This window comes from Vigna radiata, chromosome 6, assembly GCF_000741045.1.
Source record: "Vigna radiata var. radiata cultivar VC1973A chromosome 6, Vradiata_ver6, whole genome shotgun sequence".
Classification (NCBI taxonomy): domain Eukaryota; kingdom Viridiplantae; phylum Streptophyta; class Magnoliopsida; order Fabales; family Fabaceae; genus Vigna; species Vigna radiata.
Window position 1 is genome coordinate 1,958,225 of NC_028356.1, and position 18,318 is coordinate 1,976,542.

Genomic DNA, 18,318 nt, shown 5'->3' on the forward strand with positions numbered 1-18,318 from the left:
TTTACTTTTTTATGAGTATCAGTTTGTTTCTCAATCCAAATTTTCATGATATAAATAAAGGTCGACCTACATACTTGAAAATAATATACTATACGAAAAGAGACTCGTTTTAATGAAAAGATTTTTTGGAAATAATATACATATGAAAAGAGACTCAATTTAATAATAAGAAGATCGTTGAAAATAATTTAAGTATAAATCTAAATTTTATGTGCACTAAAAATAATAAAATTAAATATCACGTATAAAATAATCAAACTTTAACATCTCAAAATTTTGGATTAAATTATATATATATATATATATATATATATATATATATATATATATATATATATATATATATATATATATATAAAATCTAGCATGACGATGTCCCATAAATAGACAGGTGACTTATCCATAATGTTGAACAACGACGTTTACTTGCATTTCCATTTACCTGTAACATCTTCCGTCAATTCCATACTTGTTTAAGGAGGTTATCAATGCAAAATTTTAACTATAATACCACATGTTAGAAAATAGATAATAATATTTTCACGTTTGTTTTATTACTTGGTTTAAAATTATTCTATAATCTATAATAATAATCATTAACATGAATCAATCACAGAATGATACGATGTTTACGATGTTAAAATGTTGTCAAAAATATATTTTCAAAGTATCGTTATCCAAAGAAAATTTGAGGAGATATCACCTGAGATATTCTTACCCGAACTTGTTTAAGGAGGTTATCAATGCAAAAAATATACTCTGAAAAATTAAGGAGATAAAACTTAAGAGATTCTTACCAATAGAACACAAACTAACCTTATAAAAGAATATGACAGTACATTCAACCTAAATAAATTTGAGACTTCTTCCTTTATACACTAGTTATCATTTCTATCAAGACACTCAAGACCAACCTAAAACAATAAACCTATGAAATTTTTTCGCTAGTCATTATCAAAGTAAATCATAAAACCAATCAATTTGCTAACAAAACAGGTTAAAAAATTCACAATTATAACTTTTTTCTCAACTAAAACAAAAATCAACTTAAAATATCAGCCGTTTTCTTCTTTTATTCCACACATTTTTGTTAACAAATATTAATATATATTATTGAGATTTCAATTAAGTATAACACAAATTTTATTTAAACTTTTAAATGTTAAACACTTATAAATATATGTATTATTTTAGTTTTTAGCATCACAAAGTTACGAATTATATATTATTAATATTATTTCAAGTATTTTTAATTGTTACAGATAATTTTATTCATATGGATTCCACATGGATTTAATTTAACCATTAAACTATGAACGAATGTCTTGACCAATGATTTAATTTAAAATATTGATTTTTATACTTCATTATATCTTTAACTCAAATTTTAATTCCAACAAAAGGGTGAGCACACCCTAACAAGTTTTACATTCAAAGTGCTGAATTGGAGCAAACAACAATTGCTACGGCAAAATCTTGAAGTTCTCAATACATTCACAGATGCCAAACTCATTTTACAGACAAAAAAAAATGCAGATGCAAGGCTTATAAAAAAAATTTACATATGAAACTTATTCAAACTTAATTTGCAGGAAGTACAGATATTCAAATCACATATATTTACACTGTTTAATTTAGGTACATAGATGATCCAGATTGCGTGAGTGTCTAATATAAGTTCTAAGAATATATATTTACACGCAATATCGAATTGTTTGAACTTTTTTCTAACATGCAAATGGATACAACAATAATTCATTTTCCTAAGCAATCGAAGTCTTCTAAATAATCTGATGACGTAATCGCCCTAAGATTAGAGCAAAAAATTGAATACTTCTAACAATCCTTGGTTCTGGAATACTTAGGAGGAAGAGATGGGCACCTTTCATTCATATGAGAGTATGGTTGCATGGTGTTGTATCCAGGTAATTCCATTCGATACTTGCCTTTAATTTGACAATAAGGAAGCTTCACAGTGTCTCCATCATTGCACCATTTTGGTAAGCGACTAGAATTGTTCTCAAAAAAATTGAGAATGTAAGCATCTTTTATCTGCATTTATTGCACAAAAATTAAGTTCCATATGCGCCTGGTCAAGAAACTACAATAATGAAGTGTTTTATCTTGTATTATGAACTAGTATCAACTTTGCTAAATAACCTTATTTCACCTAGCAAGTTTACCTAAGTAGAGTTTGGTTGAAGAGAAGGATTTTTACAGAAATCCCTTGTTTGGTTCAAAATTTTGAAGCTGAAATAAGGAGACAAAATCCATCTCCTCCCATTTCTATTTCCCCTCTAATCATGTGGGTTTTGGAGTAAAGATAAAATTCCTAAAGTTTGTGGACTATACAAATTGCAAACTACTACTTAATTCAAATATTTGAGCCTAATGGTTTTATTATTCCACATAAGGGTATGACAGTAAATTACTTGAGTAAAATTTTGTGTGTGAGTAAATTAAAAAGCCTCCAAAAAACTTCCTAGCAAACTCTCACCGTAAATTCTGTCACTTGAATAGAACTAGCAATTGGATCGAACAGCCCTGCCTCCTTGTACATCTCAAGTATAAAAGCAATGCAAGATGTTGACCTCCCGTCACTATAGACCCAATCATCCTGTTCAGGAATTGTCAGCAGTTCATCAAAAGATGATCCACGCTTTTCAACTTCTACTAAAACATCTGGAAGGTCAAGTCCCTGTAGAAACAGAAAAAAGGCCACATGGTTCACTTATTTTAACTAAGGGGAAATTTAATATCATGACAAAGCAGTTATAAAAGAATGAGATGCCTAGTCTGACATATGTTATATATCAAGGTCCAAGAATACCTAGAATAATTATATATATATATATATATATATATATATATATATATATATATATGTGAACGAATTCCAATTGCAAATTGCTTACTAATAAATGGTATTGATCACATCACGATCATCTTATCACTTATGCTAGATAATAGAATAAATTGATTTAATTCAGTATCATAAGCCAAAAATGTTTAGATTGTGTATCATAATTTTGCCAGGAAAGTGAGAATAAAATGTTAAATTTTTGTAACATTTGAATTATTATCCACTTCGCTTTGTGTACTATTTAAATTTCTATATATATATATATATATATATATATATATATATATATATATATATGTCAAATTATAGCACATTTTCTGAAAAAAAAAAAAAATCTTATTATTCTCCTTTTTCAAGTGTGTGTATTGGAGCAAGAAACCAGATTGCAGCATACTTCAGTTCCAAGTCTTTTGTTCAGGGCTTCATTCCACATATTTGCTGCATACGCAGGTTGGAGTTGATTCCAAATTGTCATAACGCAAGCAACCTGCATAGCAATAAAATAAATGCTCCAAAGACTCATTCATAAATCATTAAGCTATGTAGCATGTGGCTCAAACAAACAAAAGATGGCAAGGGCAGAAGATAGAGACCACACATAGTCAATAATCGGTACCACATTTTGTGAATCTATCCATCATTTTTTTCTTTATGAATGAACATTTTCTTGAATAACAATGGTCTTCCTTTGTGGCCATGATACATAAAGCTACATGAACCTGTGGTACTCTAATTCAAACAAATGTTTATACTATTTAAACAATTTAGTACAAGGTTCGTGTTGAATTTATGCAAGATAGTAAGGTGGTTTATTTATTCTCTCTTTGAAATAATTCATATAATTGTTAGAAAATTGTAGGCAAAAAATGCTCCAGTTTGGCATAACAGTGCAAAAACTCAATATAGTTGAATCTAGTGTTAACACAGATAAAATGAAATTCATGCAGAACTGATATCAATACCACGTTAGCATCCAAGGGCGGCGGATAGTTCCCATTTAAAGTGTCTATCCAACTGAAGATCATGTTATGGTAACCATAAGGTTTTCCTATCATGCTCAGTGCATACTCCCATGCGGCAGACTCATTAAACCTGGCACGCAAGTCAGGGTGCAACGGAAGCAATGCAATGTGGGGATTGGAATCATCTTTAGTCAGTTCAAAGTCCCACCATTCTTCCCATGGCATCAAAGCAATTATATCTTCTCCCTGCAAACAAAAGATGAGGAAGGAAATATAAAGCTAGCAACTTGACTGCAGCTGAGGACTTGACAAACCATACTTTTACCATCATCGAACAATCAAACTACCACAATGAATTATTTGTCATAAAAGAAAATCTATATACGTTAACATGATATGCATTGATTTTAATCACTTTTTAAAACTTAAACTTAGCATAATCTTGTTTCCTGATTATAACATGGTTAACTTAAGAAACTTAAAAAACTATTTTTAAATTATATCAAAACCTAAAATTTCATAGGACTCCAGAAATATTACTTTCCAAGGTTGAAAATATAAAACCTTAATGAAATAATCATGAAATGACTATGAAGCATGATAGTTGAATCAATGTACAAATCGTGAATTGGAAGATCAGTGTTAGAGATCGCAAATTGAACCATAAGACTTAAATTCAATTTTAGTTCTTGAAATATAATCATGCTTTTGAGCTTGGTCCTTATGACCTTTTCATTTATTTGTGGGTCCTTCTATATATATATATATATATATATATATATATATTCCCATATCATATATTAGCATTTTGAGTCAGATAGATGACAGAGTGACATATAAGCTACAAAACAATCAAGATTTCCAAATCATAACAGCCACAAGGACAAACGATCAATGCCTCCTCAAGTTCAACAGTATGGTCACCCCAGAGAACAAGGGACCACCAAGCTAGCAAGTTGGCTAGACTGGAAGAGGCAAAGAAGACTAGAAGACAAGAAAAATGAGTGAAAAACATGAAAAGGATACAATGGGGCCTCCCTGGGATTGATTGAAGTAAAAAATGAGTGGAAAACATGAACAGGATACAATGACCCAAACTAGTTTGGTGCGTGGTTGCTTGCACCAAAATCAACGTTCATGTGCAACCTGCAATTCTTATGTGATTCCTACTATCCATGGGGCAATTGGAACACCAAACACTCGCTCAAGGATTCAAGTCACGAGCTGCTCGAATCAAATTGTACGTTTCTTTATCGTGATTCGTATGATATTGATAACAATGCAATGAAATATATAATAAATCTTGCGCAGAACCAGCACATGTAAAGCAACTTAGATATTTTACCTTTTCATCTTCATGTCCTGACTCTCCAACCCAAAGCTTCCCATTGGGGTCTCTTAGGCAAACAGCAGTGTGACCAGCATAGGCTCCACTAACCCACTTCTCTAGAGTCTCAAAAGCACCCCACCGACCTCGTATTTTTGAAACAGCAAGGAAATCTCCAGAATGGATGTCATCAGCACTGACATTTGTAACCCAAGGCTGAGGGCGCACTTCAAAAGAAGATCCCATATGTTTCTCCAAAAAATTAATATTGGAGTTCTCGCCCCATCCAGTATTTGAAAATAGAGGGAACACCTCCCAAAGTGCTTGAAGGGTCCCCAACATCCCAGCTTGCAAGAGAAAAATTGATAATCCATGGTTTTTCACCTGTTTGCAAAAGAGGTTAAGGATCTCTGAAACATAAATGTGTTCCAATTTTCAAGAAACACTACTTAGTGACAGTCTACAAAAGAAAGAAAGCCACTTACATAATCATACTCAGCTTTTCCTTCCCATGCTTTGATCTCAAGTGTATGCTCCCGGGCCAGGAAATAGTAATCCCATGTTACACGATATGGTGTAGCAAAAATATAAAGATCCATGCACGTCCAACTGTGAGCATTGCTAACCTATATCAGCGCATAGGTATAAATCAATCAGCTCCCGCTGAATCCCAAATCCGTACAAACACAGATAGAGAGGGAGAAAACAAATGCAAAATACTGACATTCAATAACTTTTCTTAACTCCTCTACTGCAGTATAACAGAACCACCAGAGGCAGATTTCTGAACCTTTCAAATGACCAATATCCAACCAAAATCCACCAAATTACGCTTCAATCGCATAACATAATCTACGCATTCTAATATTCAGAAAAAATTCTTAATCACACCTACTCTGAGCATTACTTTTAAATAATAAAAAGTTTGATTAATAATTTGGTCCCATTACCTCATAAACTTCTTCATTTCAGTTTGTGTATCCAAAATCTCTGCGTTTTAGTCATAAATGAACAATTTCTTTTTTAAGTTGAAGTCTTTGTTTCTCCATTTACCGAAAAATCTAACAAGCAGGGGACAAAGGTGGAGTTTTCAGGTACAGGGACTGAAAGAAAAGTTGGCTACTGATTAGTTAAACCGTAAAAAAAAAACAACAAAACACTAATGAATATAACGAATTTCCCTTAACCAAGCGATATGAAGATATGTCTGGCCTTAAGTATCTTTCGGGCTCACAGTTTCATCAATTGAAGTTCACATAGTCTTTTACCGACTATCTTAATTACTGCAGTTTTAGCTTTTCAGGAAAAAAAATCGATTGACGTTCGCAATTTCCAATGAAATATGAATTATTTAAACTTTAATTTATCTCTAAATTGACTGCGCTGTTTGTCTCAATAAAAGTAATAGCATTTATTGAGAGAGTGACATTGCTCTAATAGTACATCTATTGTTAATCTTATGGATAAGTTAGGATCAGGTTTAGAGGAAAATAAAATCAGAACCAATCTTTTTATTGATTTGGATTAGTTTTCATTTTCCAAATTTTTTCACACCTGAACCATACCAGCGAATGGGTGGATTTGATTCATATCAATCACCTCCTATGTTACACAGAAATATAAAATTCTATTTTAACAGATGAAAAAAATACATAATTGTCCAAAAATTCAAACATAGTTGTGACACTAAGAGGTAAAAACAATATATTTTTAATAATTAGATTATCATAAAACTCCAGGCATAATAACATAATAAAAAATTAATATAACTGGCTTGTTTAGGGTTCGTCAACCACAACCGTGAATTTAATTGGTTTGGTTCAAATTGGATCAAAACAGGTCCAAATTTCAAGCCAACTTAATTGGTTTGAATTCTGAGATTGATGGGGGTAAAACCTAAGGATGGACACCCTATAGAGTGCCAGACATGAGGAGCGAATAGAAGTTCACAACAACAAGTCAACAAAACTTGTCAAATAAAATTTGATTTTTTTATTTTATTTTTTGCACAAATAAGTGAACCAGATTTCCAAAACTTGAGATTGAAACAGAGGAGAAAGCAACCTTAATGTGAAGGGTTCCGCCGCCATATTCAGTTTGGCTCTTGTTGTGAAACACCATCCATGCTTTGTTCTCGTAGAAGCAGGCGCCCTTCCACTCGAGAGCGTTATCCGGGGAGGAAGCGGCGCCGACGAAGACGGGGAGGATATCGACGGCGCTGTGGAGGCGGGTCATGATGGGCCACGATACATGCCTCGGCAGCAGAGGAAGCACGTCTCGCAGGTGAAACGGCGTTTTCAGGGCCCAAACTTTGAGGCCCGGCACGGACGCCGATATCAGGAGGAGCAGCAGCAGCCACGCTACCTTCTTCGCCATGGCACAATCGAAGCTGAACAAATGGCTCTGGAGAGTCAACTCTGTTCCTCAAACCATTTTCTTTGGATCAAAAATCAGATATTTTCTTTTCTTTTATTATTATTAAATATTTATGTTTATTTTATTTAATTAAATACAGAATTTTTACGTAGTATTGTTTCCAGAATTGATATCATATCAACAGTCTTTTTACACAAACTCTTCTTTATTAAATTTGATAGGAAAAGTCTTTTTTCTAACAATTTTTTGATAACGCACTTGTGATTGGTGTTTTTCAAATATTTTTTTAAAATAAATTTAAATAGATTAATAAAATTATGACACATGATGTGTTGTAAAAAAATTATTAAAAAATAATTGTTAAAATATTATTGTTCAATTTTATAATATCGAAGAATAAAAAAACGACAACAGAATTTTTGTTGGTCAACCATCTTAATTCAATACAAATATATGCATATTACTTAAGGTATGCTCTGCATTGTATATATAAAGATAAATTTTAAATATATGAAAAACAAAAAAGTTTATAAAGAAAGTAGCAACTTTCATTCTTCATTTTTATTAAAAAATGTATTCCTTTAAAACTTATTTCCTTCGATTATTTCTAGGTTTAGGAAATATTTCAATTATTCCTTTAAAACTTATCTCCTTTTGGAAGGACGATGTTTGTCACTTGAAGCAGATGCATATCATTTATTAGGCATGTGAGAACATACAACTATGAAGCTATGATACTCAAAGAATGTGTTTTGTATTATTTTCCCTTCATCTGTTGATTGAAAACTGCTGCCACTGTTGGCTAATCGTGCAAGTAACATATTTTGATTTTGATTAGTCATATCTCATCACAATTTTGTCTGCAAGTAGCCACAAAAGCTAAACAATTTAGCAACTACCCTCCAAGAGGTATCATTGTTATGTCCAAAAAAAGAAGCCATTGATAAGACAAAGAAATCAGCACCGGAGACCAATATTACAATCATTATGACCTTTCTTGTAAAAATTATGTAGTTTATCCCTTTTCCTTTCATTCATCTTGTCATCTTATATTATAAAATCATAATGCAATTAAGGACACTTATGTGTTATATTAATGGTGTTAAAATGATTCTCCTATTCAAAAATAGTTCAGAGTGGTTTTATATTTTATAAAAATAGTCAAAGTTATTATTTTTTTTTTCTGATGGTATTAAAAACATTAGTGATGTAATGTTCATTTTACTCAACATTAACTTGAATTTGCCACATAATGTTCTTAGTCAATAATAAATGATATGTCCAGAAAAAACTTAAAGATAGAAGAACGGTATTAAGCCTATTTTTTTTTAAATACTTAATAAATAATCCATTAACAGTCATTTTTTAACTTTTTTAAATATATGTATATTTTATTTATCCAAAAACTCATCTCCTATTTTATTTACTAAATATACATTTACTTTGTAGGACGACAAATCGAATACCCCAAATTAATTTTCCTTTAACTTTATTCTAAATGAAAACAGAACCTGCAAAATTTGAACGTAATGATTTATCAGTTGCAAAAATTGAGAAATTTAACACAAGATAATAAGAAATTAGCTGTCGATTAAAAAATAGTACCACAGATAAATATTGTGCCTATGGTACAAGTAAGGAGCAGAGGAATTAAAGATCAACTGCTAGAAACTAATATTATCTAAAAATATGCAGTAACACAACTCTTTACTCTTACAAAAAGTGTTATCATTAAACACACAAACTATATATATATATATATATATATATATATATATATATATATATATATATTACTTTGTAGAGAATGTTATCAGTATACAGTATATCTATATATCACATTACTTACTACACCTTTTGTAACTTTGGCCCTGTAAAAAGAAGTAAGAAGTTTTCCTACTAGCCCACACTTGATTCAGAGAAACAATCTTCATCATCATTGTTACTGGTGTGTTCATTCAAGCTAGTACTGCATATAGAGATGCAATCTCTATCATCTACCGTTGGACTCGAACTAGCCAACTCATTTTCATCACCATTGTTCATGCCTTCACTCAAGTCAAGACTTGTTACATGGGAGTATCTTCCATTATCATTCTCAATGGCTTTTTTCACAATCTCCTCCACCAGTTTAAATTCATACCTACAAAATAAACAAACAAAAAATCAATTTTAATTTATCTGTTCATGATCATTGTCCCCTTCAAGTAGAGGAAAATGTAACACTTACTGATTAGGTTGAAGGGAGAATCCTTTCAAGTCAGCAACTTCAGACAAATTCTGTCTCCATTTCGACACCTTAGTAGAGTCACTTCCATATCTTTGTTCATGTGCAGCCATGGCTTCGTGATAAGTGCTCTTTTGATTCCTTACGGTGGTGGGTTCCACTTTGTAAAATATTGGCCAAACTAACTGATTCTTGGTCTTCATACACTCCATGATGGTGTCAAGTTCAGCAAGACACGATGAGGAATCTGCGTAGTTTTCAGAAAGAACAACAATGGATAGCCTTGACGATTTGATGGCTTTTTTAAGAGACGATGGAATTTTGTCCCCGTCTTCCAACTCTTCTTCATCTAGGAAGGTTTTGAATCTCTCTCGGGACAGTGCTTGATACAGAAAACCCGTGAAGGAGTAACGTGTATCTAATCCCCTAAAATTGATAAAGATATCGTACCGAGACAAGGATCGAGTCACCATTTCCACAACCTTTTCAACATGCTCATATTCATACCTATCAAATTAAGATCACAACACAACACATTTTAATTAATTGGACAACCTAGTACTTTAACAAACAAATAATGTACGACTTCGACACATCAAATGTGAGTGTTTTGAATGAACTAAAATAACCCTACTGATGCAAATTGTTTTGGATTTGAGTTAGAAAAGTTTACGTACCCAGATAGAGCGATGAGTCCATGCAATTTGGCGACTTGCGACAAAGCAGACCTCCATTTGCGGACTTTGTCGGAGTCCTTCCCGAACTTCTTGTCGTGTCTGGCGAAGGCATCGCAGTAGGATTTCTTCTGTTCCCTGACGTTGTAGCGCCTGACTTTGTAGAAGATTGGGAAAACCAATTGGTTCTTGGTCTCCATACACTCGACAATCTTGACAAGATCCTTCAGACACCAAGTGTACCATGGGTAGTCTTTGGAGAAAACAACGATTGAGATTCTAGATTGCTCGATTGCTCTCAGAAGAAAGGGTGAATCTTGGGAACCACTCTGCATTCCCTCGTTGCTCATCATAGTCTTGAACCCCTTCTTCCGCAGCGCGTTCCACAGATTTCCGCCGAAGCCGAAGTGGATTTTCGCACTCAAATTCAGATAAACATCGTAACACTGTTCCGATTCCATGCTATGCCTCTCTCTCACAATCTCGCAATTTCAGACTCATCATAAATAGGAGCTTCTGCTTGCTCATCACTTTACTGAGCGCGTAACTAAAGTTTTTGAAGCAATTTCGGAGAACTTGTTGTCTAAGGTACCATCAAGATGTCTTTTTTTTTTCTGTAACAGAATTGATTCTGAATGGAGAATGATATTTAACACTATTCTATTTTTTGACACACACTGCACACTACACTGCACAGCACACTGTACACGTGTCAAGATGTGATTGGACGATTTTAAATTAAAAAAAAGTTGAGGTAGGGGTATATTTGAAAGAGAAAAAACAAAGTTTATTTTTTAATTTGAAATCGTCCAACCACATTTTGACACGTGTGCAGTGTCAAAATGGTGTGAAAAAATGGAGTTAAAATTTTATTTTCCTTTCTGAATACTGTTACTTGTTCGTTCCTTCATGTTGTGTGTTCCCTTGGTCAGTTCTGTTATGCTTTCAGACAGAATCTAATACCGCTTGCTTTATCTTTCTCCAAGAATGCAAAACTTCGCTTTATTTATTACATTCCAACGTCGTACTATCTTTCAAATGCTTTTATTTATATATTCTTTTTTTTATATATAAAAGAAATTCAAAGTTAAGTCTCTGATACGATATCCTTCTGTAAAATTCCTCGACCACTTAATAGTTAAACAGTATAAATAAAAGAATAAATATGTTAGAATATTAATTGAAAGTAAATTAATGAATATATTTCTATATTAATTTATTTAGTCTATTGAATTCAATTTTTAATATTTTTTAATTAGATCTCTACGGTTTAATTTTTCATAAGATGAGTTATTATCTTGTCTCTCGTTATCTTATATATTTATTTTTGTATTAAAAAATGTAAATTTTTTATATTAACACAAAACAATATTAAAATGATATAATAAATATAATATTATTTTATGTTAATGACAAAACATTACATTTCTTGGCATGTAATGAAAAAACCAGATGTGAAAATGATAACATTAAAAATAATATTTCAATTTGAAAATATAAAAAATTTGAATATTTAATAAATAAAAAATTGATTAAAAATACAATAAAGATCTGAAACTTCGTCAAGTCAAGATTTTATTAAATTTTTCATTTACGATTTTAATTAGTATTGTTAAAATACTTTTTTTACGTTAACAATAAACAAATAAATTAGTTTGTAGAGTAAAGATATGTATTGATTTATGAAATACTGCTTCCAAGAAAGTGGGGGCATCGACATGGACAATACGGAGTTGAAGCTTTTAGCTTTTCATATTCGATTATATATATATATATATATATATATATATATATATATATATATATATATATATATATATATCCGTGTGTATTTATATAATTAAAATCTCGGATTTAACAAATTATTTCATATATTTTTTTTTCAAATCATTCAATACATTTATTACTTGTATGCAATATATTTGATACCACCTGAACATAAAATCAAAATATATCCATTAATGTCAAATTCTCATTAAATATGTGTAAAATCAGAGAGTTAAATATAGAAAAATATATTTTTAATAATTTTTTTTTTACAATAACTTATGTGTTATGCGTAGTTTGTTGTTGGTTAATTTTAAATATTCGAATCAATAAAATAGTAATTAATAATTTATTTTTAAAAAATTGTTAAAATATCATCATGTTTAAATATATATTTTTTTCGGAAAATGAAAAAGTTATCTTTAAAATAGCTTTTTATTTTTATTTTAATTATAATGATCGATGAGTCAACTTTTTCAGAGTCTGCTTTCTGTTTTCCTGTCAATTACTGCATGGAATACTGTTACCTTCATAGGATATGAATGTGTACGATCCAGTATAACGATCAGTTGTCTCTACATTAGTCACCCTGTCCATTATAACTTCTAAGGTAGCTTCATGAAATAGTTCTGTAATTCAGTGCTCTCACATCTACCAACATTATTCTTTTATGCAAACCAATTAATAATGCATTCAACATGCAGCAGCTACTTTTTGGAAGAAAACTGGATGCAAAAAGGACTAACGTTTGAAATTGTTTCTATTACAAACATCAATGGAACACCATGTTTGTCGTCCAATATCCCTTTCTGCCAGTTTACAAAGCAGCAGAGAAGCTAACAGAAGTAAGAATCATGGTAAGAATTAAGAAATCAAATGGTTCATGGAAGAACCCTAGCAGAGAAGTTTTCTCATCTCAAATGATAGCTCAAAACCTTCTGTCATCTCCGAAAGTATTTATACCCTTTTACAAAGGAAAAAGCAACATAACTAGGTTTGTTGATCTTATATTGTTTTTCACTCCAAGCAAGCAAGCAATAATGTCAGTAACACCTCTCTCATGTGAGCCTCCACATGTTGGACCCCATCATGTAAATGCACTTCCATTCAATTAGCTACTATCTTTTGTAAAGTTTCCTAAACTAATTTAGTTCTTGTTCTGGTCATGAGTCTCCTTAAGTTTTGTATTGGGTCTTGAGCTTCCATCTGTCTGCTTAAGGGTCTGGTTTTCATAGTTGTTAAAAGCTTTAGTCTTGTCAGTGATGTTCATGCCAAGTGATCAATGTTGTAAAGAGTTAAGACTTCTTTTCTCTAGGCTAGTCTTTTTGGCCTTTTGCAAACACTTTGCAACCATGTGGGAGAAAAAAACTTGTGATAACACTATTTTTCTAGATTGGTGAAATTTTTCCCCAAGGTGAGTATGGAGAATAATCCATTAGAGGTAGAAAGAGACTACAAAAATGTGAGTGAGAGTTTCCGAAAACAGTCAAATCGGTAAAGAGATTGAAAAATCTAGAGATCAATGATTTGTTTATAAACCATTAGTAAGGATTCACCATAGAATGTTATGATGCTCATCTAGTGACTAGATTAGTATCACACTGTGCACTTATGATTTCTTTTTCCAAAACTTACATATAAATGGATTCGATTCCTAGGCACACATTAAAATCTCAGAAGAAAAGTGCAAGTTAATGGCTTCACCTCATTGTAAAACATTAAAATCTAAGAAAAGTCAAGGTCCTTCACTGAATGCAGACGGATACAGAAGGTATAACATGATAAACTGGATCAGTTCTTTCTAATTCCGTGTCAGTACAGTCTTAGCAAATTTATATGCTTTTAGTTGCCATTATTATGCGTTACTTTTGAAAACTTACAATTTACTTAGCATTGCACTTTTCAGAAGTATTGTCGTACCAGTTCATATTCCCGAATCACTTCTATTGTTTTGGTCTTATATGTACAGGTGCATGTGAATTTCAATAGATGTCCACAGATGGATTCACCAGAAAAGTAAAAAGGATGTCTACAAATGGTTTAACATTTAAGATTTACTTAATGCATGTTAAGAAATGCAAAATCAATTGACATTAATCATATTAAAAATAAGATTTTAAGCCTAATTCAATGTTGTTGTATATTATATACTTGTCTTTCATCTCTAAACTTATCTTATATCAGTACGTAATAGATTTTAAGTCTAATTCAACCTCGTAACGTGATTTGAAAATTTGTTTGTAAATTTGTCTTATATTAGTAGTGTAAGTTTTGTTTTTTTATGAGGATGGTTGAGTGAAGAAAACTGAATATTTACCAGTTTGGTAAGAGTTCTGTGTGGCCCTCCAGCAGTTATTATAAGCAGATACCAGTGGATTTAATTGTACATGAAAACATTGAATAGAGTTTGAGGCAGGTGAAGGGTTCCTAAAAAAAGTTGCCATGTTAATGAAAGACCTAAAATTTTATCAGCATATCATTTACAGCTTCTGTCTCAGTAGGTGATCTAGATACCTACAGCTTAAATTAGTGCAAGCTTTCACTCATCTAAGAACAGACACTGTTCAACCTATCTCCTCATTATTGTTCATTTTAGACCCAGTAAATTACCTTTAATTGGAGCCAGCTAATTTTTCTTGCCTTTGGTTTCAACAATTAAAGGTCAAGTTTTTCAGCTTTTGGTTGTAATAAGAAAGGAAAAAATTAATAATTGCAATACTGCTGGTTATGAGAATGTATTTGAAGTGAGTAAAGTTGGAGTGAATATTTTATTTTATTTTCTTTTTTTTGTGTGTAAAACTAAACAATTAAGTTGGTCCTTCAAAAACTAGAGTCTTGGAATATTATTTTTCCAAAAAAATAAATTATTATTCAGTTTTTTAAATAAAAAAACTAATTATATATTTTTATATCACCATATTTCTTGATAAGGAAGAATGTAGCAACATTTTAGATTTTTAAAGGATCAATTTTGATGATCATAATTTTGGAAGATCTGATAACACACTAATCTTGATAAAAATAAGGGTTTCCTATTTGAAACATTTTCTCAACCTTCTCTTTTTACAAATAACTTTTCTTTGAAAGAAATACAAAAGAAATCATTTAATTAAAGAGAATATATTAAATAATTTTGTTAGGATTAAATATGTTTTTCCTTCTAAATTATGAAAAATTGTGTTTCATCCCTAAACTAAATTATAAATGTATAACATTATTTTAACAAAAGGTATGTGAAGTAATTTTCTTTTGACAACAATGATATATATAACTTTAACATGTTATTTGTTAAGAAAATGTTTTCCATGACTATTAAAAATAAAGTACAATTTTTATAATAGTTTGTTGGAGAAAATCATAGTTATTTTTTTTTTCAAGGAGCTAATTTTGTTATCATTATAGCAATCTAACATAGACTTTCTTAAATCATGATGAAAAATGATAAAATATTCCAGCAAAGCATGATTAAAGAGATGGGTATATTAATGAACATTTAAGTGAGGTTAAATCAACATTAAGTTGATGATAAAGAAGATTAGGTAGATGGTTGATTAAAAAGAATATAAGGAAGGTAGATGGGAAAGAAACAAAGTAGATATAAGCCGTTGATATTCATATAAAATAGTTGTGAATAATTTATTCTCGAGGAGGTTCATAAAGGAGTGATCCTCCATTTTGGTTGGCACAATAAAGTGCAGGCTAAGAGAAAAAACACTTAATGAAATCCTATATTGAAGAAAACTGACTCCTTATCGGTCATTTTTAGATTACCATATTTGACAAAGTCATAATAATTTTCCTAACTATGGCCTTTGAATACCATTGAAGCTAAAGTAACCATCTCATGTGGGGGGAAGTTTCTGTGAAAACAGAACTTCTGACCAATTTGGTTTCTGCAGAGCCATTGTTTGAATAAAATATATCCTAGATTGATTTTCAGCCACTTCTGGAGTGTCAAAGGTTGCATGCATTTGGAAGGCAGATGCATCAACTTTGAAATTATGTAAATGTGGGTTTGGTTAGATCACATATTTAGTGGTGGAAGAGAAGATGAGTTTCTTTTCATGTTGCACATCATCTGAGAAGATCAACAAGAACTCCTTCAGAGGGAGCAGCAGGGACTTCAATCATGCAAAATCTATGCCATCATGTGGTACCATGTGTTTTAAACCTGGTATTTTTCATAGCCCCAATGCAAATTTTTGTTTTTCTGGAAATTTTTTCTCGATTTAATGTCTCATTAGATTGCTATGATGCTGATGCAAAGTGGTCGTAGAGTGAGCCTATATAGTAGATTTCAGACTTATCAAACACTTGACATGTTTTTTCCTACAAATGGCTAAAACTTGGACAATTTATCTCACAGATAACAGCAAGAGGAAGTTCATAGAACAAGAAATTGCAAAGATTGGAAGAGGGAATATTACCTCTCAGACTTTTTCTTATCATGAGCTATGTGTTGCAACTGGGAATTTTCACCCTGAGAACATGATTGGTGAAGGAGGCTTTGGAAGGGTGTATAAAGGACGCATTAAAAGCATAAACAAGGTAGCTTTTATTCACATCTATATCTATATGAATGTTATGCCAAGAAAGAAATCCATTGGAGTTCTTAATAAATAGTAACCTTCTGATTCTGATGTTGTGTTACTTTCATGCAGGTTGTTGCTGTGAAGAAACTTAACAGGAATGGATTCCAAGGAAACAGGGAATTTCTTGTAGAGGTTTTGATTTTGAGTCTCTTGCACCACCCTAACCTTGTTAATTTGGTAGGGTATTGTGCAGATGGTGAACAAAGGATTTTGGTATACGAATACATGGTGAATGGTTCTTTAGAAGATCACCTTCTTGGTAAGTAATGCTTCTTAATTACACAGTGTCTTGAAATGAAATTTATTACTTATACAAAAAGAAAAATGATTGACAGAACTACCTGAGGACAGAAAGCCTTTGGATTGGCAAACCAGAATGAACATAGCAGCAGGTGCAGCTAAAGGACTTGAATACTTGCATGAGGTAGCAAATCCACCAGTGATATACCGTGATTTCAAATCATCAAACATACTATTGGATGAAAACTTCAATCCAAAGCTCTCTGATTTTGGACTTGCAAAGCTTGGTCCAACTGGTGATAAAACTCATGTATCCACCAGGGTGATGGGAACTTATGGCTATTGTGCTCCTGAGTATGCCTCAACAGGCCAATTGACTACAAAATCAGATATATACAGCTTCGGAGTGGTATTTCTAGAGATGATCACAGGAAGAAGAGTACTTGATCAATCAAGATCATCTGAGGAGCAAAACTTAGTCACTTGGGTATGTCAGGAATTCGTTTCTGTTTCAAATTTTGATACAGTTTGATTCTTAAGCTTAACAAATGAATAGATATAATCTTTTTAATCCAATGAGTTAATATTTTTTACTTGTTAAACATTTCAGACTAACCTTTGAATTGAAACATGTTCAAAGTTTGGATAAAGATAAATTTCAAATTTGCGTCTAAGTTTAATGACTAAACCATATTTAACCCAACTTTATAACATGTCCAATATAAAACTAGTTGAAAAATTTGTGCTTAGACCACCAATATGCAGAAATGATGAGCAATTGAGTTCATAATGTTTGTTGTTTTCAGGCACAACCACTATTCAAAGACAGAAGGAAGTTTACATCAATGGCTGATCCATTGCTGAAAGGGAACTACCCAGCAAAGGGTCTACACCAAGCACTAGCAGTTGCAGCAATGTGCCTTCAGGAGGAAGCACATACTCGACCTTTGATCAGTGACGTGGTTACAGCCATTGATGTTTTAGCCAAGACGCAGATGCAAGTGGGAAAACAGCAACATGCAACAGACACTTTTTTGGAGGACAAAGAACGCAGTTAACAGAAGGAATCTGAAATGGTATAGGATTATAGAACATTAAGAACAATGAATGAAACTGTAGCTGCTAAAGAAGTTTGAGAATCAATGTAACAATTTTTTACTATAGCATGATGAAAATCAGAACTATTACATGTTTTTCCTTGTTCATGATCTAGTGATTAGTAGCATTAGATTTTGATAATAAAATGAAAAGGTTTCTACCATATTCATAATTGCCTACTTAAGGTAATTA

The 18,318-nt window shown here is 31.8% G+C and overlaps 3 protein-coding genes across 3 annotated transcripts; 1 reads left to right on the forward strand and 2 right to left on the reverse strand.

Moving 5' to 3' along the window:
* Positions 1–1,585: 1,585 nt before the first annotated feature.
* Positions 1,586–7,605, reverse strand: LOC106765190. Its single transcript, XM_014649723.2, has 7 exons — positions 7,217–7,605; positions 5,638–5,778; positions 5,171–5,536; positions 3,826–4,071; positions 3,258–3,350; positions 2,498–2,698; positions 1,586–2,052 (listed from the first exon to the last, which is right to left on the reverse strand). Exons 1-7 carry the CDS (start codon positions 7,526–7,528, stop codon positions 1,837–1,839), a joined length of 1,575 nt encoding a protein of 524 aa, XP_014505209.1. The 5' UTR covers positions 7,529–7,605; the 3' UTR covers positions 1,586–1,836.
* Positions 7,606–9,334: 1,729 nt separating this feature from the next.
* LOC106764372 (disease resistance protein RML1A) lies at positions 9,335–11,030 on the reverse strand. The gene is made up of 3 exons (XM_014648658.2): positions 10,433–11,030; positions 9,759–10,262; positions 9,335–9,671 (listed from the first exon to the last, which is right to left on the reverse strand). Exons 1-3 carry the CDS (start codon positions 10,888–10,890, stop codon positions 9,428–9,430), a joined length of 1,206 nt encoding a protein of 401 aa, XP_014504144.1. The 5' UTR covers positions 10,891–11,030; the 3' UTR covers positions 9,335–9,427.
* Positions 11,031–15,980: 4,950 nt separating this feature from the next.
* Positions 15,981–18,281, forward strand: LOC106764106 (probable serine/threonine-protein kinase PBL23). Its single transcript, XM_014648332.2, has 5 exons — positions 15,981–16,370; positions 16,563–16,744; positions 16,858–17,047; positions 17,124–17,515; positions 17,835–18,281. The coding sequence occupies exons 1-5, from the start codon at positions 16,247–16,249 to the stop codon at positions 18,084–18,086; spliced, it is 1,140 nt and encodes a 379-aa protein (XP_014503818.1). The 5' UTR covers positions 15,981–16,246; the 3' UTR covers positions 18,087–18,281.
* Positions 18,282–18,318: the final 37 nt, after the last annotated feature.